This window comes from Perna viridis, chromosome 1 (genome assembly GCF_037379345.1).
Source record: "Perna viridis isolate PV_CMFRI_1.1 ecotype Kerala chromosome 1, ASM3737934v1, whole genome shotgun sequence".
Classification (NCBI taxonomy): Eukaryota; Metazoa; Mollusca; class Bivalvia; order Mytilida; family Mytilidae; genus Perna; species Perna viridis.
This window is the reverse complement of record NC_142445.1, coordinates 45,363,611-45,387,391: the sequence shown is the minus strand read 5'-3', so window position 1 is coordinate 45,387,391 and position 23,781 is coordinate 45,363,611. Positions and strand designations below refer to the sequence as shown.

General features: G+C 33.6%; 1 protein-coding gene across 2 annotated transcripts; it reads left to right on the top strand.

Moving 5' to 3' along the window:
- Positions 1–12,525: 12,525 nt before the first annotated feature.
- Positions 12,526–17,228, top strand: LOC148628966 (growth arrest and DNA damage-inducible protein GADD45 beta-like). Of its 2 annotated transcripts, none has more exons than XM_088541617.1 (6): positions 12,526–12,687; positions 13,560–13,664; positions 14,522–14,645; positions 16,106–16,198; positions 16,628–16,775; positions 16,994–17,228. In XM_088541617.1, the coding sequence occupies exons 1-5, from the start codon at positions 12,644–12,646 to the stop codon at positions 16,733–16,735; spliced, it is 474 nt and encodes a 157-aa protein (XP_088397743.1). In that variant the 5' UTR covers positions 12,526–12,643; the 3' UTR covers positions 16,736–16,775; positions 16,994–17,228. The 2 variants fall into 2 exon arrangements, with proteins under 2 accessions (XP_088397743.1, XP_088397752.1); XM_088541626.1 differs by lacking the exon at positions 12,526–12,687 and adding an exon at positions 13,278–13,416.
- The last annotated feature ends 6,553 nt before the right edge of the window (positions 17,229–23,781 follow it).

Genomic DNA, 23,781 nt, shown 5'->3' with positions numbered 1-23,781 from the left:
TGTACTGATCTCAAAGACCTTCGAGGCATGATGCTATGTTGAATAAAGCTTGAGTTTTCACGAAGCTCACAATGATACATACGAATTTTTTTTGTTTTTTTGTTTTTGTTTTTTTTGTTAAGAATGAAAATGACAGTGTTTTTTTTTCTTTTCAATTGTTTTTCTTTTTTTTTCTTTGGTGGTTGTCTTTTTTGTTCATGCGACGTATCAATATGACCTTTGTATAAAGTACAACTAATTCTTTAGTGTTCAGTTCAAGATAATATTACGGATATCGGATATATTTCCCGTATTTGTCCGGTCAATCCGGCATAGATTAGGAAGAATCTATTTATACAATAGTATAGAATTCGCTTGCAGCCAGGATTGGGTTACCGATAGAAAATATGATCAAATGTTCTTTTTAATGGTATGTTTTAAAATCATGTGACTAAATTGATTAGCAATGGACTTATATAATAGGTCATTTGGTTTCACATAAAGAACTTAAACGAATTTATAACTCATTTTAATCATCAGCACAGCATCCTTCGAAGCGACAACAACTTGTGTTTCATATTTGGAACAAGAAGAATACTACATTTTTTTCACATCGATTTTTGTGTAACCATAATGTGCTATGCGATTTTGTCAACATCATGTAAATCAGTCTTTAATAAAACGATACCAGTCTTTGTTTTTTTTTCTATATCAAAATACAAATGTAATTATATTTTCTTGCATCGGTGTCAACTACGTAAACTAGACCATTCTTCATTGCGTAATTATGTTTCAAATACTTTGATTTCTATTGCTTACGACAATCTTGACGTGGTTCGAGAGAATCTTACAAAATAGTTAACCTAGATGTTACACTGTGGAGAGAAAATGATATTGGAGGATACACAACATCTGTTTTTGGGAATATATTAATGTTCCACACATCTAATATTTTGGAGTAATGTAAAATAAAAAAATAATAATTGTGTAAATGTCTGCACTCGACATAAACTACCAAACATATCAATATTGCAAATTTCGATACCAGAATTCAAAGAGCTACAAAAGATAACAGAAATATGAGTGTCTCCTTCATCTGATCAAATATGTAAAATGTCAAAATTAACCTTGATAGTCTGAATTTTGGTACTACCCAGTAAACGAGAACTTCTTCCTCCTAAACTGATTTAAAGCTAATATGGATAGAATTGAAATGTAGTAGCCAATAGTAAATGGAGTCAAACTCAAACGTCTAAACAACAATAACACTTTTAAAAGTTATTATTGACATTCATTGCAATCAGTTTGATAATTAACCCTCTTGTCCTTAAGAACATATAACATTAAAATAAAACTGTCATCTGCTTCATTAGCAAGTTGGATATTTGTCCCTTTTTTCCCATTTGAAAATTTAGTAAAGACTGTGTAGGTAGAATAATTGTTGAAAAAGGAGAGTGCATTAACGTTTTAGCAGGTGTCGTGTAAATGGCGTTAAAATTGACGTTAGAGAACCATTTTGATAATTATATCAGATTTGTTTTTCTTTTTATAAAAACTGAACCACAAAATAATGCCTTCACTCAATCTTGTATATGACCCTGTTTTATAAATCATATCCGTTTGTATTTTTGTTCTTCGTGGTTCTTTAATAATAATTTCTTTCGTTTAAACTTGCTTTTGCATGCTATTGCGTTTCATTTGCGCCAGTTTTCATCTGTAAAACCTCATAAAACGACAAAGAGTTACGAAAGTTGGTGTACCAGAGAGACCGTCATATCATTTGATACTGCAAGTTCACCATTAAGACATGAATAAATAAAAGTATATACATGTATGTACTTAGCGAACTTTAGGTATTGTCCTTTTCGTTTCATTCTTGTACCGTACCCACTTCAATTTCTCGACTTTAACAGTATCCCGTAAACCCTTTATTCATTCGTTAACGACCATAACAGTGATTTCTTGCAGAATAGTCATTCCAATCAAAGACAGCAGTCCTACCCGTATTTATTCTCTATAACGATTGTTCACTCCTTGATGATCAATCATACGATCTTGTGTCTATTCATTCTCATTGATACAAGACCTTCACTCCTTGTAATCTTTTTTAATAGGCATTTTATGCATGATCACATTTACATCTAATAAACGAGTCCGTTGAGTAAAAAAAAATTTGCTGTCGAACATCCCGTAAGCTGTTCATTGATTACAAATCAGGAAATGGTATTAACAGGCAAAATCAATGATTACCCAGAAAAATGAAATTTACCACTAAATGTTCCTGAATTGGTACAAGCATTCCAAGGTGGATTTGGTATCAACATTTTGTGAATCTTTAATAGTAGTAAACGTTATATGCATACTTATAATGAAATTAATAATTGAAAGTACATCCCACTTAAAGCGTTGCATTTTATCCTAGCCCCCTCCCCCTTTTAATAAAAATCAAATAGTTGCTCCTTAAGCGTTTTGCGGCAACCGTTTATCATGTGTCCAGAAAGATCAAACGTGCTGCATATTTCTTACAACACATCAACGGATTACTTTGCAAACAGACTTTTAAAATGTAACACAATCAAGTATTCCCGTTTTTTTCCTAACTGTAGGCCATTCGAAATCAAATCAACCTTATTATTTTAAACAGGACGGGATTTACGTCAAAAATGTGTGTCGATCTTAAGTTTTATGTACGATCATCTAATTATGTAGCTACAGATTGCGTAAAATGAGGCAATTTTGTTTTAATGATTTAGATATGTAAGTCAGTGAGATCAATTACGACATGTGAATATTTTGTCGTCATATCGACCTCATATCGGCTGTGTAACGATAAAATTGCATTTTTACTGTTATATAATGCAAAAACAAAAGAATGTCAACGTTCTGGAAATGCCAATAAGACAAAAATATAGCTTTTTGTTGGTTTGTTATTCAATACTAGGTCTGCCTACTTATACACTTATTTGTCAGATATTTAAGAAATTTACATGGTACAAAAAGGTCAAATCCATTACAGAATTCGAAGTTACGTCTTGCATTGCATGCAATATCTGCATGTATATTTGTTAGTATTGCATTTTCACATTGTTCTGGTGATTGATTTTTATTTGCTACGTGTATGTAAAATTTCTTTCTGATGTTTTGATGTACGAAATAAGGAGATCGAGTCATCCATTTCTATTATATAGTAAAAAGGCAACTTTCGCATTCACCATTTACGTCGAATCTGGTGGAAACTGGTTTACATGGTTTACTGGCTGTTATCATGAACTCGTGGATCGTTATGGTGTTTCCATCAGCACCATGAAAACTGATTTATTCAACGGGTCATAGTTTTCCTTCCCTCGTTTGTCTACCAAGGACTTGACTTTTTATGAGCAACTCGGCGGGTGTTTCTAGAAAAGCAGAGGACGCTTACCCTACCGGTGCACCTGGTCCATGCTTCCAGTTTTTAGTGGAGTCCGAGTTGCTCATTTACTTTTGTTACTTTGTATGTATGATTTTAGTTACTTTATGTTCTTTGTTGTGTATGTCTGTTTTCCATGTCTGGTCTTTGTCCCTGGATTACATTCTTTTGATTACCGCTATAACCTTGGTTCCCTTGATTACTCTTTTACGGTTTTATACTACTAGACAAAGAAAGGATATCGGATTTGGAGGCTACAAGAGCAGTAATAGTTATGTGGAAATACGTCTTTGAACATTAAAATATCGATAATGCTTCTTTAATACATGTAACATTTTAAAAATTCCTGACAGTAATCGAATCAAGTTTCTGTTCCCTTGACTCCTATTTCAATATCACCCAATTTTGCGCCTGCTGGCCCAAGCTGACCTCGATATAATTGAAGAACTTTTCCGAAATGGAAGTGAAAGTTAAAGTCATCTATGTTATATCCTATTCAAGAGTACAAAATATCACGTCAAGAGTGTATGTTACGTTCACAGCAATGCTTATACAGACACTGAAATTGTCCATAGTTCTTTGAATACCCCTAAGCACTTTAGCAATAATTTGCCAGCATAACAGTTGATGTGACAATTTCATGGAATTTCAAGAAAGACGAATGTATCAAATATATTAATTAGTGCTGAATCAGAATGTCAGTGTGTACTAGCTTTAGCTATAAAGTCTGTAAGGTTTGCCATATGAATGAACTTGAAACCTGTATTCGTCATGACTCTAACGGACGCATGCATCACAGCTGGTTAGATGCCTTTTGTGCTAAGTGTATGATAATCTCAAAATATTATTTTCTCAATGCATTTACTACGTGACATGTAAAGGAATAAATAGTGGCACTACAGTGGTATTGTAGGTTGTAAAGGAATAACAAAATGGAATATTTAATGCCCATACTTAAAAAAATTATTAATTAAATCTTTTATAAGTATGGTATAAGCAATGTACAATTTCTCGCATCAACTGAACTACGACTCTGTTAACCGTAACGGGATCGCAATATACCGATTCGAGCTCTGTGTCTTACCAAGTTGGGTACTTGACTAAATACGACCTATCGTGTCGAAGCTATGTTGCTATTGGTAATTGTAAATACTTGCAACTTAATTAAGTTAATGAACGTCAACATTTTCTTTCCAGCATTTGAGTTATATATATATAATAAACAAGACATTATCGCGGCTACATTTTTATGACATTTGTTATTGTCTTCTCATTTATTTAACACTTTTAAAGCCTAAATAATAATTCCCAGCAGTATGCTTTGAAAACTAACTTCGTTATTTTTTGTCATTTTAGTTCGGGTGTATTATAATAGTGTGTGCATACGCACTTGTGCTTTATTGGTTCTATACGTATGGCACAGAAACATTTGCACCAATGTTGAAAAAAATCAACCATTATATTATTTACCAAAATATTAAAAATAAATTTGCGTCAGACTATCTAAAAACGTTACGCATGGTTTAACATGCATGGTAGCTGAATGGTTTTGTATCTTTTTTTGCACTATTCTATACAGTTGCTAGTTTTACATCCTATTTTGTTGCTTGTTTGAATATTGTATAACCTAACTAGTTCGCATGTCTCGGCTTTCGTATACTTTGACTTTTGTAAATTTTACAATTAAAATTTTTTGGTTCGATTATTTTATCCTTATAATTTATGTGTAATAAATATTGTAATACAGATGTTGATTCCTTCACCAGTGGTGTAAAGTAAGAAAAGTCATGTTTGGCGGCCATAATATGTCTTTGCTCACTGTTTACGGATGGTGAATATGTACAACTTCCGATACAGGTGGTTGACCCAGAGGGAGAATATATTTCGTACAGATAAAATACACAAATGTGACAACAAAGAGTACTACTGTGGTTTGTAAACATTCTCACAGCATATTTATTTATCGACAACATTGATAAACATGTAGTTATACAAATGAGCTCCAGTAAAATCCGTCAATTGTTGTGTATGTTATGGACCTGTCTTGTCCCTTTCTTTCACCCTTGCATGAAGCGTTCGTAAAAAATGCAGTTTATCTATATAGCGTACTTTAAACTTCATATGATTTTCATTTACAACAGTGTGAACATTTGTTTATTTCAAGAAATATCAACATCATTTACATATGCATTTACTCAGAAACCATCAATGAGTTTTATATTCATATCTACATTTCACTCCAGGTTGATTTCAATCAAAATCTAAGAAAGAAAGTAAATAGGCAGCAAAAAATTTATAACGGTGAGCAAGCTATTTATAATTTAGGAAGCTCATTCTTGTATTACTTAAATTTCTTCTCTTACTTATTATATTTTAAAAGGATCTTTAAACAGCCGGAGATACTACTAATTTGTAATACAGAATACGAAACAAGATATTCATGATCCAGTGACAAAGAAAAAAATAATACAGACAAAAAAAAACACAAATAGAAACTTAAGAATAATTGAACAATTATCGGACTCCACTTATTAAAATTTGGGAGCATGGACCAGGTGCACCGGTAGGGTAGAAGACGCTTGTTTTCTATAAACACCTGCCTATTTCCTTATAACTTGCCGTTTTAGGCTTCAAAGAAAGAGTGATGTAAACTTATACATGGTGCACAAATCTGTTTAAGTTGTTGAGTTGTCCACACAATAAAGACCAACGAGTCTATACATGTATGATGTGCCACCTTTTCTTAAGCATTTTTCCTGTTTCAGTTGTAATGTTCATTTTATCAAGGGTAGATAGCAGAAAACCTTACAGCTAGCATTTTGTGTTAAACAAAATCGGAAACATATTTTGCTTAAGCCATAAGAGAGACGTACGTAACTAATCAACACATGAATCGGCAAATTTTAGGTCAGTGTGGTATCCTTTAGTATAAATAATCAGCTTGTAAAGTGTATCGAACCAGCATCTGTAAGATGATAGTATAAAACAATAGCATAGGACCAGCATTCAAGAAGGCGGGTATAAATCATCAACCAGATTGACAAATATGCCACAAGCATCCAAAACAAACATAAGAAATAACAAATTTAAATCTTGGATCCGCCATAATACATATTAAACCAGTATCCAAAGATGACAGGTAGAAAACCAACATCTATAAAAAAAATATGACAGGTATAAAACATGAATCCAAGACGGCAGGTATATTAAGCCAACATCCACAACGCAGATATAAAAAAACACGTATCCAAAATGGCAAGAATGATATTACCACACAAAATTACAGACAAAACGCATTAACCAAGATAGTAGGTCAAAAATATAGTGTTATCCTAGTCTTGAAAACTTATATAAACTAACATCTTGTCGCGATGAACTTCGTCTTCGAAATGAATTTTGGCATCAATCAGACGAATGTCAAAACTTAAGCACTAATATACTCTAGAGTATCATATATATATATATATATAGGAATGGTACTTTAAATTTTATCGTTTCATGAATAGGATATTACTACTTGATATTATAGCATCTAATAACAGACTAATTACGTTCTTATACGTGAGCAAGGCATTGTAATTGGTTATTAGCTCACCTCGTGTGTATGGCGCACATTGGCATTGAACACCAACGCTTCCATTGTATAATATAGACCAGCTTAAAAAGTGTGGGGTATAACATTTACAGGCGGGGATTCAAATTAGAAGTCGACCCTAGGAAAATAATGTTTGTACATATATGTCTAACATGTTTTAAAAGGAGTGTCAGAACTCTAGCACCAATAACAGCAATTCTCTGCTCTGATATCTATAAAACTGTCGCCTGACCTAATCCCAACGATCTAAACCAACCTGCCATCTAGGCTTTAAAAGATAGTTATATTATAGCTATAGGTTCAGGAACTAGGCATTACCCGCTGGAACACAGACATTTGATTTAGCACATTATTATAAAATGCTTCATAATAAGTGCACTTAACGAATTAATTCAATAATTGATACAACTAAAAGCTACAAACTAGTACGGCACTAGTACGGCACTAGTACATTTCCAGTTGTTGTCATCAAGCGATTGTTTACATCTATTTATGAAAGTAGAAGTACAATTCCCCGAGGAGAATTATGAAAATAATTCAAATTATTGTTGTTTTTCAATTATGACTTTCGTTCGTGTCTATGTAGGAGGTTTATCTGAAAACCATCGACAGTTTAAATTTAATTTCTTAACGCCAGATTTTAACATATGTTACAGCACAATATTATAAACATATCTCTTATTTGAGACAAATACGACACCATAGAGAATAATGCAGCATTTCTGCTATTACTAGCACCCTGTAGACAATAAAGAACAAGTGAAAACATTTATTTTTATGCACAATGTTGGTAAGAATAGCGGTTTCTGAAAAGCTTAAGGTTGGCTATATGTATTCTGCCAGGAGTTCCTTAAACAAAAGTAAATCGATGAAAAGGCAACAATCTCGCCATACACATGTCACCGTACACATGTCGCAGTTTCTATAAAGACCCATATCTTATTTCGTGAGACTGTTGGACTATAGTAACATAATTAAAGTGATTTAAATATAAAAATAAACATCTTTGTAACTATAAAGAAGTGCTTCACTAGAATTCATTACCCCCCCCCCACACACACACACACACTTTTTCCATGCGAGTAGGGACAACGATGACGACGGTGGTGGTTGCTCTATTAACGAGACTAGCACGGACTGGGTAGGGGCGAGTGTCTCGAAAGTCACATTTCATCATACTTATTTAGGATTATATGGACTTACAAGAATAACAATGAACTATTGAGATCAAAAACTGGATGCGAATACAATTAATGGTAGATAGCTTTTGTATGTAGCTGTGCCTGCAAGCTATAGCCGAACCGCAATTCATTCTAATTATAAATATTGGGAAATAGTTGATGGCAGATGGTAGAATGATGAATATGGGCATGCATTCCCCCAGAGCAACCCTCATCTGCCACAATTTCAAACTGGTGGGCCAAAGGTTTTATCCGAGGATATAACCAGCCCATCAAAAGTCTGACTTATCAGATCCGATTTATATGATATATTATTCACCGAACCTTGCAGTATTTCTAAGTTTAATGCGCTGAGTCTTCGTTTTTGCATTGCACTTAGGTAAATTTCTCGGTGCTGGATTTGGCTTACTATTTATATTTTTCCCCTCTTTTTTTGGCATATAAATATTCCTTTGTATTTGTTTCCAGTTATATATATACTGCTGATGAGAGGTTACTCCTTGAAACACATAGCATACCGAACTAAGCAATTAATGTGAGTGCATTGTTTGTCAATGTATCGCTATCAAGTGCTTTTGATTAACTTTGTTGTAACAATAGGTAACTAAATCTTTACTCCTTTAATAAATCTGCTCACATCTACTTGAATTAAAAATACTTATATAGCCAAAATAATTACTACATGTAAGTAAGAATGTGGCTGTGTGACCTGAAAGATTGTTCGGCTGTTGGGTTTTCCTCTCTTCGACCAAATAACACTTCATTTATATGATATTTATTGTGTCGATCCTCAAAGAAATATTTCGTCACTTTTATTCTGGAAAAAAATGAAAATGGAGTAAATGTTGTATAGCAAGGTCATTATAAACCAATTTACTTCGGCATATTAGAGGACCAGCTTAGGAAATCCCCGTGTAAGATAACAGTTAATTTACTATTATTATTTTGTAAAAGGAGTGTCGTTTTTTAGGTTTGAAACAGGACTTAGCAAAACAATCTTATCATATTATTTTAAAAAAAACTGTACACAATGGCGCTTATTTCAAGACATTCAGGCTGACGTTACATTTTAGGATCGTCTGAATATAGCTGAAATATTGCTGCTCGGACGTTAAACCCCAACAAACACACAAAGATTTTAGGAAGGCTGGTTTCTATAGGTCTTTCATGGACGCCTTTTAAAGCATACCAAAATGAGCTATATGCAAAATTAAAAAGTTTGTTAATAGCATGTTTACGTAAATGTACTTTGTTTTGATAAATATCACAATATAAATGCTTCAAATGAAATCACATAGGCATTCAACGTTAATCCAGGGTTACAGTTTCTGTGCGTGTGTTCCAACATACAAATAAAATCTTAGCTTAGGGAAAGCATTTTGGTATTAACATTGATTCGCTCGTAGGGTCTTTACATAGAAACTAACACACTATATTTCTAAGTATAGTCTCGGCATAACATGGGTTGTGTTCATCGTGTGACTTATGATGTACTGTGGTTCTCAACCCCGCATTGGAAGAATTGAGATTGATATTAAATATGATGAGGACGTTTTGTAGGTCTAAACTGGTCTAGAGCTAAAAATCCATTGTTTTGGCATTTGTATGTCTTAAAATCTTTTCTTTTTTGTTTTGTTTTGTTTTTTTGTTTTCCATTTCTGTTTGAACAAGGAACTCGGAACATTTTGAACTGATTTTTAGGTATATTTTACTATGTAATATTTTTTCTACAGTGACAAGTCTTAAAAGGGAGAGGGCTGTGATAACAACAAAGTACTCTAGCCCCACCGCATTTATTGGGCTTGTCCGAGGTCAGGGACTTCTGGCCTCTATATGCTTCGTTTTCAATTTCAGTTTACTGTATGTCGCTGGAGTATTCCGTTGTACCTGTGTATAATGTTTTGGACTAGCTGCAACCTGCCTAGTGTTGTGAGGATTTCCTCGTTGTTCATTTAAGAGCCATGGGTGGCTTTTTCCATCCAAGTGATGTTGTCTCTTTTACATCACCACATTCATTCTACTTATATATAGAACTACGTTTATTATCATACATGTATCAAAGTAGGTCATCGTAATAGTTTCTATTCATGGCTTTTCCTTTCTCGGTATCGGAATGAATCAACTGTAAACAAGAGGCGTATTGTGCGATTTTTCAGTAAAACTTAATAATTTGATTTTGATACAAATATTTTATCTTGTTGTGAAAAGGTATACTCAAAACCGATCCATATCCAGATCGCCAAAATATCAAAGTGCTATAAGTTCCCTTGCACCTGTTAATCATGGTTGAAACTAATGATGCCTACAATGAATTATCGTACCATAATTCAAGAATATGAAAACAAAACCGAAAAATGGTTGTTACGGGACAAACCTCTGCTATGATAACGACCAAACTTCTTTTCCAGACAACAACAAAGGCCTGTAATACTTCAATTACTTATTCCGAAACAAGCATTTAAAAGTTATCCCGGGGTTCATTCACCCAAAAAGATATCTAATCTTAAGTCTGCTTTCTTTTTCAGAAACGAAACAACTGCACCCAGTAAACCTTTCTTTACCTAAGTTGTTGACTTGGAATCTAATCAACCTATTTTCATGTTATTTGTGTATTGATCCACTGTAATTGGCACTGCAGTCTGGTCAGATTTATCGATATTCTGTGATTCAGCAGTTAGTCAATGTCAGCTGATTCTGATCATGAGTAAATGTACCATGGTCTTACCGTGGAACAAGGTGACTCAATTCACTTACAACTCCGTAAGCAACAAATATATATGTACGTTTTCTTGAACATTGGTTATTATTGGTATGGTAAACAACTTTTGTATAAGTCGAGATCTGAAATTTCCATTATTGTTTTAAAAAGTGTTTACAAAATCACAATATGCCAGACTTTTAATAAAAAAATTTGAAACCATTAAAACCCACGACTCACAACTCTTGGAAAACTGTGTCAGATTATAGGTATGTAGGTTGTCTTATATACAAAGCTACATTTAACTATCTGTTTACATCGATATGCCTTAACTATTGCTGTCATTGATCTTCCGAGCATGTATTATTTTACAATTGAAATAGTAAGACACCGTTTGCGTAAATTCATAGCTTATATTAGGAACAAACTGCTAAGTATCCATTAACACCAGTGGTCTGCATGGTAGCAAGATGGAAATTTGTTGGAAAATAACCGGTGTATCAAGATCTCGTTGATCGTTATGGTGTATCCATCTGCACCAAGAGAACCGATTTGTTCACTGTGTCATAGCTTTCCTTTCCTCTTACTTCTAACCCGGACTTGACATTTTATTAGCAACTATACGGCTGTTTCTGGGAAAGCAGAGGACGCTTATCCTACTGGTGCACCTGGTCCATTATACTCATAGCTTATGGTGGAGTCCGGGTCGCTCATTTATTTTTGTTTCTTTGTACGTCTTATTTTGGTTATTTCATGTTCTTTATTGTGTGTGTCTGTTTTATCTGCTTTATCCTGATCTACGTAAAGTCACAAACCACATTTGAAATCAATCCATCCTGTAGTAGCCGCGATTTTTGTGACGAAAACTTGATCATTCCATACAAAGCAAATTGAAAGAAGTCCACCGAACATAAAGTTGATATCGGATAGCAACCAAAATTGATTGCACCGTATGCCTCATCTACATAAAGCCACATGCCAAATATAAAATCAATCCCTTCTTTTGGAGCCGAGATAACTGCAACGAAATTCGGACGGACATGGTTATTCCAATGTACCAACAACTCTTTGAGTTGGTGTATTAATTTATGATTGCTTGTGTTTATCAATTTGTCTTGGCAAAGTTAGTGATGAAATCATATCGTAATTTCTCCTATTTCTTCTCATATAGGAAATCCACTATCAAGCGAGTATAGTAGAGAAAATAACAATGTGAGAGCATAGTTTGAACACTGAGTTCGAACATATTTTATTTGCTAAAACAAAAAGGACTGTAACAATAGTAAATCATACTTATTCAGTGCTTTCCTATATAAATATTCAAGTGTAAATATCAAGTGCGGGCATGCATTAGCGCAATATAATGAACATCACTATCTACCATGCATAACGACAGATAGATAATCGGCATTACAAGCGGGATCACCGGTAGTGTCAGACTCACAGTTTATCTCGATTAAACATTTTTAACATGGCTTTTAGTAAACTTGAATTTAACTCAATACTAACAAAGATCCTGATTTTTGATGCAATGTAAATAAGTTTAATACTTAGTTTTATATAAACAACCGTCGACAAGAAGCAGCTGCTGCCCAGTCGTAACCACGGAAGCCACGATAAATTTACCGACCAATCAACAAGAAGAGATTAGACACGATCAATGACTAGCTCCGCCTCTAACGGAACAAAGAACAAACAAACACATTTCCAATACACGTTTACTTTGTTTTGCACAACGCATATTAACAAAACTTAAGATACTTTGTGCATTTTTAGTCTGGATTATGACGTTTCCGGAAAAATTAAACATGTCTGGAAATGATCAACTGTAAGTACTGGTACTAATTTTTTGTTTTAATTGCGCAATGTCGGGACCATATGCTTTAATTTTTCAGGGTAAGCACTGATGTGAAGTTAAACAAACAAGAACAAAAACACTTTTATATGTTCAGATCTTGATTTTATATCTACATATTCAATAAATGCACTTTCCATGCAACATCCGAGTTGCTTCAGTGAAAATTAACGCAGGCAAGGGTGTGTTTATATTCACGTACAGTTAGCTGTACTTCGCTTTCAATTAATGGTTTAAATTTGCTCTGTATCCACTGTAAGAATATACATGCATTCTTTCGATATGAACATTATTTCATCATTATTAAACAATGAAACGTTGTTTTATAATGAATTACACATATGTATTTGTCTGTTGGTCGATCTGGCAAGGTCTTTGTTCCGCCACGTTTTGGTCGTTAACCCTATAAGGTCAAAGTTAAAACGCTCATGGAGGATCCACGATCAATATCAAATGAACTTATGCATCATTGCCGTGACTATATTATTAGAATGTCTCCAAATGTCATGTAATGTGACGGTAGCTTCTGTGGTAGCTGCATATTTCAGATTTATTATTTCAGAATTTTCTTCAGACGGTAAACAGCTGTTGAAATGAATATTCAAATTAGGTTCGATATGCATATTCATACAGCTATCTGTTGACGTCAGGAAAGACATCACGGCTCGGTTGTCCTACGCATTGATGTGATTTTACTTTTCAGTAAATATCTATTGATTTATGTTTACGACATTCTCGAAAGTCTCGAAATTATTAATTTTATATAAACATGTTAAAGCGATATACTTACTCCATTGCATTATTTAGCATACTCGGAACTTACTTGATATATATTTTACTTCTAGACAACCGATGAATATTAGCAGTGCTATAGAACAGACACTTGTAAAAGCCAAGTCAGAAGATAGAATTGTCAGTGGGATTTATTCATCAGTAAAAAACCTCCAAATGTAAGTTAAATATTTTTTTTTTATTACGAGATCCATGCATATGAAATTTTCTTTTACTACATGTTTATAGCCGTATATATACCCCAGACCAGACAGCGCAGTTCACAATTGAGTTTCTTTCCAAATCTGAAGAAATATCGTGCCATTGAAGGGATTATTGTCAATGTCTTGATAAGGTTAATGATATTAGTCATTATATTATCAACAAAGACCTGTAAAAGTGTGTCATTTAAACTGGCAATAACTACATGTGACTAATTCTACGGTTTAGTCATATACAACTGTAGCATGTGTGGACTATGGCCAAGTTCATGATACATGTACATGATTTTTTTACAATAAAGTTTTAATTAGTTAATTTACTGCAACTGTTTCCATTTGTGTTATTTTTGGGGATGTTTATACAACTAGTGTAATGGGGCATTGACGTGACAGGTTCCAGCTGAATATAAATCAACATCAGTTTACAGTGTATACAATAACAATGTAATACACACTCTTTACTTCCAATTTTGGACCCTCAAGATGCAGAGTTCTACCAATGACAATGGCACAGCTTGCATTTTACCATATAGACAAAAGTGTGTCAAAGTCACAGTCCTGGTCATTCATGTTTTCTAAATGTACTATACTTAGTATTTGTTTTCTACTTTGTTATTATGAATCAATCAATCAAAGTTAAGCTAGCAATTTTCACACACATTTCCTTGATAACAACAACGCATCGATGTCAAGAAAAAGCTTCTGAGTCAAAATATATATATATTTAAAGCAAATATTTCACAATAAAAACGGTTCAGTTCAGAGTGGTGTGGAGGTCGATGCTGCTGACTAATTATGGACATATTTGTTACCAGAAATCCCGAGTTGGTGATGCTGTGCCTGATCATGGAGGCAGACCCGTCAGAAGATGTATCAGTTCACATACAACACACTCTGATAGAAGCATACTGTCTAGAACAGGATATACACTTTTTGAAGGTAAGACGGATGAATACTTTGTAGATACATGTAAGATCGGTGAATACCATGATGGTAAGACGGGTTAATGCGTTGGAGGAAAGACAGATGAATATACCTTAAAGGTAAGTCACGTGGATTCCCTGAGTATAAGATAGGTGAATACCTTGGAGGAAAGACAGATGAATGCCTTGAAGGTAAGTCACGTGGATACTCTGAGTGTAAGATAGATGAATACCTTGGAGGAAAGATACTAGGTGAATACCATGATGACACGACAGGTGAATACCTTGGAGGAAAGACAGGCGAATACCTTGAAGGCAGGACAGGTGAATACCTTGGAGGAAAGATAAGTGAATACCATGAGGACTAGGCTGGTGAATACCTTAGAGGAAAGACAGGTGAATACCTTAAAGGTAAGTCACGTGAATACCCTGAGGGTAAGATATGTGAATACCTTGGAGGAAAGATAGGTGAATACCACGAGGGCAAGGCAAGTGTTTATCTTGAAGGTAAAGAATTATAAAAGATGTTAAAAGGGAGATCTGCCGAATAGACGCGTCTTTATCATGTGCTGCTAACACTTTTAAAATCTATATACTTACTTTTTGAGTTTTTATGTCTTTAAGGTAAGCTTGGGGGATTTTATAGAACACATGGCGCATAAATAAGGCCACATTTTTTTATTGACCGATTTGAGGGAATGTTGAGTTTTTGATTATTCTTTTGCCAAATGAATGGTGAAAAATGCAGAATTAATAAATAGGGAACTTGTACATTAGCAGTGATGTACATAAAAGAAAGCCCTATTATTTGCCGTAATAGAATGCACATGGGTCAGCCAAAGAATAGTTAAGAAGCAGTCTATATAACAATCAGACAGGAGGTGATTCATGCATGTCAAAAATCCACCGAATTAGTTTAATTTCTTTTTTAGAAAAAGTTACTGATCACACAACAAGTCTTAGTTTTTCATTCGGTTGTTGCTCTTTTGAGAAAAATTGTATATATTGTGCATGAAATTGGCCCTTTGCAATAGTTACCGTTCTTCATTTTGTTTGATTTGGTAGATTTTAGTGGGAGATAAATGTATGATGCGGAGATCTGAATACAGAAATAATTATCGTTATGTGAAAATATAGCATATTTAGACTGAAAAAAAAACATCGGTTTTTTTTGTGGTTTTTTTCTACACCATGAATCACTTTGCCATTGGCGGTGTCTGAACTTTAGGTGGGCTGGTACTTAAAACATATCATATGTTCCTAAATTGTGCAGAGCTAGGATTGAAACACCTTTGATGTAAGCGTTCACGTTGATTGGCATGAATGAATTGTGATATATATTTTTGTACATGCAAAGGCGTAAACATGTATATAGTGATTGCATGGATATAGATGAGATTATGACAACGCCTTTATAATCAGCTAAGAATACAATATTTTTAGATTACCGTATGACAAGTCCTTGATTTTCTATAGGTATCTAACCTAGACAAAATGGTTGAGGTGTTGGCACTCCCAACTGGTGATACAAGAAACTCTAACATAGATTTTGGATGCATCCTGGTACAGGTGAGTACAAGATGTGTACTGGGATTGAATAATGTAATATTCTTTTCTAACACTATAACAGATGCAAAGTATGCTACTGTAAAAACACAAAAATGTTTTGTTAAATTTAATAAAATCAAGATTTTATATGTACATTTTTATGAAGTGGTCTGTTCCCATGGAAACGAATTATATTCCAGTGGATACTTCAACTTTGATCCCAATTAATGCTTTTATTGAACAAACATTTCATCTTTTGTTTGGCTACTTAAGTGCTTCATTGTAGGCTTAAAAATCTTTCTGTGCTTTTCCTTAAGCATGTTGAATTTGCCATTTCCGGAATGCAGATTTATGGTAAGACAGTTTATTCATAGATCAAATACTAGTACATAAAACTATTTATGAACTAGAAGTATTTTTAATAGGTTTGCATTCTTTTAATATTATTAGTTCCCTAAGGTCAGAAGTGAAATTGATGATTTCATAACAGACTATTGTGATAAGATGGTACTAGCAGATGATGTATTCAGTCGACCTGTAATAGATCTGCCAGTATGAGGGATAGTTACATACCTCCTGTAATCTGATGCCAAGTCAGGTGGGTCAATGTTGACATATTTACATTTTTGTTGAAATCAGGACTTCTATTTTGTAATCACTTCAGTTTTAATCTTAAGCATGTCTCAAAGAAAATAGAAAAAAGAAATATGTTTCTAAAGGGTAAAGTGACGATGTTTTTTGTTTATTTGAAAATAAAATGGTTGAATTTTCAAACTATTTCAAAAACTACAACTTTTTGTTTTCTGTTATTTATAGGTTCTGTGTACCTGCTGATAGTAGACATCGTACTAGTTCCACTATGTTATTACATATGATTACCGTCCTGAACTATGGAGAGAGCATTAATTTGATTAGATTAATCAGAGCCCTCAAGGAGAAGTGCGTCTACAAGACCTTTGCAACCTGGCAATGCAATCGGTCAGTCGTCTGTACATCTTTATGTACAATTATTGTCATCATGTGTCAAAAATAAAAAAAATAAATCGACCAACTTTTTTTTCTTTAATTTACATGACTCGGGGTTACACTCCTATGGTTTTATCATCCTGCACCTTTCTACATATCTACAAAAATTTTCTTTTTCCGACGCAGTCGGTGTAGCTTCGCTTTTTACCCTTTGGCCTGAAGGACGCTCTTCTATGGAAACGCAAGTCATTTGATCGCAGTTCTTTTTCCCGATTGGCCAAATACTGATAACTTAGTGGAGTTCGAAAAATCTGTATCGAAAATTTGGAATTACCTTTGAAAAAAAACTTTATCGGAACCTTAAAAATTGCGTGCGATGTGTTATTTTCTTGAAAGAAATGTAGAAACTTAGAAGTAAAAAAAGAACAAAATTTTACTGCGTCGGCTGTCTTTTTTTAAAGATAGTACTTGTTTTATTGCCTTTTGATTTGTTGTTGTAATAAGTTAAAAAAAAATTGGCAACATACATACATACATACATACATACATACATACATACATACAGTTCATAATCTTGCAAAATTGTTAAACTGATGATTTCGATATAGAAAGGTTTCTGGTATAATCTTTATATATCAATAAAGCTGTAAAACACAGCTCCACGGCATTAATTTTGAAATTACCATGCTACCGTTCTTTGTCTTGGGTAAACAGGTGTTAACATATTGTGTAATTTTTTGAAGGGATAGTATTCTAGATTATCACTTTCTTCCATCATTTTCGTATTTTTTTTTTTTCAAAACAAACTGTCAGTATGGTTAACCACTGGATGTACCAAAATAGTATACTTGGTCAAAACTCGAATTTTTATTTCAAAAATGGATAACAAAAATAGGGACCAAATGCCAAAGATACAGCAACTAAATGACAAAAACAAAGACGGAAACATCTAATTTAGCACGGAGGAAGCTCGCAGGAAATTAACAAAATAGTAGAAAACCAGATCATTTATTAAACAATTCAATTACTAAAAAAATCTTTAAAAAGGAGTACAAAAAGGTAACAAAACAAGTTCCTGTTTAGTGACAGGAATGTGAAATAAACCGATTGAGCAAACCTAGACCTATCAAACTAAAATCTACCCCTAAAAGACCCCTACACCGGTATTTTGTTACAACATGTAGGTGGCGTGACAATTGACAAAACATGACACCACAGGTCATCAAAGAAGACTAGAACTAAAATTTAATGTTAAAATATAGAGAAATACTACTACCCATAGTTTGTAAATACACAAATACACGTAAATGTTCGAAATAGGATAACTATATATGCTTGTACTACCTTTACACTTTTTCGGACTGCCATGTTCTTGATATGAAGCTTCCAGTAATGCGCATTAGAATGCGACTTCTACAAGCATGGTCCAAATCAAAATATTTGATAGAGTGCATACTTTCTTGTTTAAATTGAACGAATCTGCAAATTAGTCCTCATCATTTAAGGAAGTGACAACCTAAAAATAAAACTAATGGTCCAATAGGTGATATCATGTATAAATATACGTATATGTACTAAATAAGACAAATATATATAGCCTACCATTGCAATCCACAGAACAGAACAATTTTATTTGAGTACACTTCGAAATATGTATCACTAATAGTAACGTTATCAAAAGTGCTATGACAATCAGAAGATACCATTATTAAAGGAACTAACAGAGGCGGTAATTAAACCAAGAATTGAATAAAAGTCAACATTTAATACAGTGAATTGTTTTTCTTTATATATTTAAATGTTATGGGAGATAAATATAACGTCCTTCTTGAGAATAAGTATAAAATGTTAATACAACATATGAAGAAAGACAACTCACGTTTTTTCGCTTGTACCATGCAAGCTTAAAAAACAGCTATCAATTTATAAATCTGATCTTAGTTTATATCCTTTTTATGACTAAAACGTAGGGATTGACTAATTGCTTAACTCTCTAAAATGCTTGAAATGTCTGGATATTACTGCTTAATTTGGTACAACATTGGGAAACGGTCACTATTTATCAGATGATGGAATTGCGTTTTTTTTTATCTAGGTGGTATGGTGCCCTTTTTCAGGGGAGGGGGATAGCTAGTCTGCCCTTGAATGTTTACAGGTCTCTTAATAATTGTTTCTGTAATGAACTACAGTTCTTATCATAGAAAGAAATTATGATCGCTAAGCTAGCCTGATTATATATACAATATTCATCTTAGTAGATCATATGCATCTTCTCCACAAAACCCATTATCGTAATTATATTATTAAACTGCACTGTTCTACTGGTTATGTTTTCAAACAGATCGAATGCTATCAAATTCGCTACCCAAGGGTAAGAGTCCTGCTCACAAGGGGACTTGACCGTAACTCTTGGCTAGCAAAGATGGGGCACCAGTTTTCCCAGTCTGTCAAAGATCTATCATCTTCATTGAATTTTAACCAGTATTGCATAGACCTTTTTCAAACTATTGTTGGACACATGTGTGGTACAGCAACACACACTGTGTGATATGTTGTGCACACAAGTTCACACCAGTAGTCATGATCCCGAACAAGCTCCTATATACACGCAATGTAATTGGCAGAATACAACTGGAAGTATAATACTATCTAATTTTGTAACAAAAAAAATCATTAAATAAAAGTTCATATCTTCATAACCACACCTAGTTATATTACTTAAAGAAGTTCTTAATCCCAAATCTTATTAAGTACTCCAGGTAAATTAACATCTGCACGCAAACGTACAAGGGCAGACAACTCTGACAAAGCTTATGAGCGGCTACGGAGAAAGCGTTCTCTGTGAGAATAAAATGATGGCTCAAGTAAAACAAATAGACTTGAAAATATGATAATTTTAAAAGCATCAGAAGTATACCATCTGCATATAAATAACTGTAAACGTAAAAAGAAAGTTTCAAGGACGCTTGCCCTGCCGGTGTACCTGGTCCATGCTCCCAGTTTTCAGTGGAGTCCGAGTTGTTCATTTACTTTTGTTACTTTGTATGTAGTATTTTAGTTACTTTATGTTCTTTGTTGTGTATGTCTGTTTTCCATGTCTGGTCTTTGTCCCAGTATTACATTCTTTTGATTTCCGCTAGAATCTCGGTTCCCTTGATTGGTGTATTAAACCATATTCGTAACAACTGTTCTCGCTGAGCCCTTTTTATGCACACATAACTTACTTATTAATAAGTATATTTTGTCGATGCAAATATATATTCATTTAAACTGTAGAATATTAACCAATCAGAACTACTCGGACTTTTCCCATTACACAGGAGAAAAACTTTTTTTTGTCTTTTGTTTGTTTGGTTTGTTTTCTTTTGTTTTTTAAGTGTAGCGGAAATGGCCGAGTAGTTTCGGTTGAGAGTATAACCTACACACCACAGGCACTTGGGACCAGGATTTTTTTTTTAATTTTCATCAAAAATGTCATCAAATCATTTTGTTTCCGTATTTGAGTTATTATGCGTGTTCTCTGACATGTCTGCTTGCTATTTATTACTGTTTATACTATGCCTAGTTTTCATCTATATATTTAGATGAAAACTAGGCATAGTATAAACAGCGAGTGCCTGTGCTGCACACACAACTTTTTCTATCTTTTTTTTCAGATTACTTTTGAAATTAAGTGTTGATGTGATAATTTTTTTCAATCATGATAATTTTATGATTTGACATCACGGGTTAATGATTTTAATCAACATTTTTTAATTTTATCGTAGTTTTTTTTCTTTTCTACTAATCTACATAAAGCAATAAATCACATAATTATCTAGTTTGTTTTAAACATATGTTATTCATACATTATGAATAGGATTGGATAGCAGGCTAGGCCTATATATATCCTCTCCATTGGATTGGATAGCAGGCTAGGCCTATATATATATATCCTCTCCATCGGATTGGATAGCAGTCTAGGCCTATATATATATATTTATGGAGAGGATATATATATATATATATAGATATATATATATATATATATATATATATATATATATCCTCTCCATCGGATTGGATAGCAGGCTAGGCCTATATATATCCTCTCCATCGGATAGGATAGCAGGCTAGGCCTATATATATCCTCTCCATACAAGGTATTTACATGATGCCATAATGTATAACATATTAGACATTTAGAAAAGAATACATAGAAAGAAAGACAACTCTGTTTCTCTTGAAAGACTAATAATTTTATCATCTGTTATGGTACGTACTATTAGCATTCTTCTACAATAAATAATTAATTACTTTAAGTTACAATTTTAAATTGTGTTAATCGCATAAATTATAAGAATAAGAATTTAGTGAAAATATGTGTGCCAAATTGATTTATCTTTGAAACTTTAAATTTTACACTTTGTCTAGCGCGTTACGTACATCCTCTTCTTCTCTTTATTAGTTCCCAAACAGTGTCGGAAGCCATCGGCAGAAAATTGGCGAAATACAAACTGATGTTTCTTTTTCATTTCACAGGAACTGCATAAACAAAACAAGTGTAAAATTTTGTATTATGCATGGGGATCCTAGAGATTGTTTATAAGCATAAAATGATTCTTCATTCTGATCGTAGTCTCGTTCAATGTCACCGGGAAAACAAAATAAAAAGAAATTATATTTATACTAGGTACCTTCAAACTCCCTTGTTAAGCAATCTTCGGAGCTCTATCGTCTTTAAAAAAATTATAGATTAACAAAAAGAATGATAAAAACAAGATTCAGGCAGCTTTAAAACGGTACTGAATGAGCACATTACGTTGTTGATTTGATTTGCATTCATTTTACTACCAAGCCAAAAAGAATGAAAATTTCGTCGGATTTTAAATACGACATCTTTATCAGTAATTCGCTCAAATCATAAATGAAATACACAACGAAAGATAACTCTAGAATTTTGTACAGCTAATTAATAAACTTCATTTCTGAATCTAACAATCAGGATATTAAACTTATTTTTTTATATATATATAAATCTCGAAAGTTGTCAGATCAGTTTTCAATTGCGCGATACAATGACTGCAGCATCGTGTTCACCTGCTCTGTTTAGAAGACAGCCTGGTTCTATAATTAAACGCCGAGGTACAATAGGTGTATATGGCAGGATTTAAAAGGGGGAGGGTTGAGATCACTCCAAAGTTCTTTAATCTCGCCTCATTTTTGCACCTGTCCCGTCAGGAATTCTGGCCTCTGTATGTATCGTTTTGTTTTCACTTTCAGTTTATGTTTAGGATGCTAGGTATATAGGGGTAACTACTTCGCTTTACTTGTGAATAAAATTGTTTTGGGGCCATCTGCAGCCTACTTTGTCGTGTAAAGGTTTTCTGGCCTTGAGCTGACATTTCTCATCCATGTGGATTTGTTGTCTTTTTGACATATTCACCATTTGCATTCGCGTTATAAGTGTCTCGAGTTAACGGTAAAACAGTATTTCCTGCTACACTTGCTTCGTACGAAATGTGATAAGCACGTGACTTTATAGCCCAGAGTTCACACCTGCACGTAGTTCATTCTTAAAAATATTTCACACCTACACGGAGTTCATTCTTAAAAATGGTTCTCTGAGTTTATAGTCACGACTTCAGAGTTCATACTTCCTGAACACATAGTTTCCATACTTTGTTTAATCTGTTAAAATGGATTCCATGGTTGAAATGAGTTACGGCACCCATTGTCCTGCTAAATTTTCAACTTGTTCGTATTTCGACATTATTTGGCTCACTTATTTTACCCACAGTTGAATGATGGTAATGAAATTAGAAATTTGTTACACCTATATATAGCTGTAGCAAAAATATCATCTAGCATCCTATGCGTTGTCAATGTGCTGCCTAGAACTGTATTCTTGAGTTAGGGTTAAGGTTGGAGATAAATTCAGACTGATATTATGGATGGGTCCCTAAAAGTGAATACTTTGAAAGTACAATTGTCGTGGTTTTCGTGGATAGGCCAAACCACAAAATTCGGTTCCCAATGAAAATTCCATTGATGTGTATTCTGAAAACATCAAAACCACAATTACAAGAATCCACGAACTTGTGTTTCTTCCCTAATCCACGAAAATTGGTATCCCCAAATTAAAGTACTTTCACACTTATACATTCATAGTCATGAAACATAGAGAATTATATTTACAAGAACAAAACTGCAAGTCGTTGGCATTCAGTAAAAAAATGGGTCTTCTTAATTTGCATCATTTAAACCTCTTTGTGTAATACTGCAATGACTGTTATGTCCAGTTGCCATCATTGCATGAAAATAAGCATTGTGGGTTGGAAAGATCTACTCTGAGTCATTGCGCCAAATATAAAAATAGGAGATGTGGTATGGGTTTATTCCTGTTTGTCCCACTTTTGAAATGTTCATAGTTCTGATATTCTTTCATGTGTAATTCAGAGTAGAAGATTGCTAAACAAACATATTTGTTATTGTTTATTTATAGGATTAGGAGAAGTATTGTTAATCTGAACATTTAATGTATTCTCTCCATAAAAATACAAAAGGGCTGCATTGATTAATTATCACTTGTTGAATGATGTAGTTCCGAATTCAGAAAAAAAATGAATTATTTGAATATTTGATATTCATATTATCTT

Excerpts from the sequence above, each read along its gene's own strand:
- LOC148628966 (XM_088541617.1), top strand. The coding sequence starts at position 12,644 with ATGACGTTTCCGGAAAAATTAAACATGTCTGGAAATGATCAACT. Across the intron at positions 12,688-13,559 it reads ATGTCTGGAAATGATCAACT|ACAACCGATGAATATTAGCA; the intron begins GTAAGTACTGGT and ends TTTTACTTCTAG. Across the intron at positions 14,646-16,105 it reads AGGATATACACTTTTTGAAG|GTATCTAACCTAGACAAAAT; the intron begins GTAAGACGGATG and ends GATTTTCTATAG.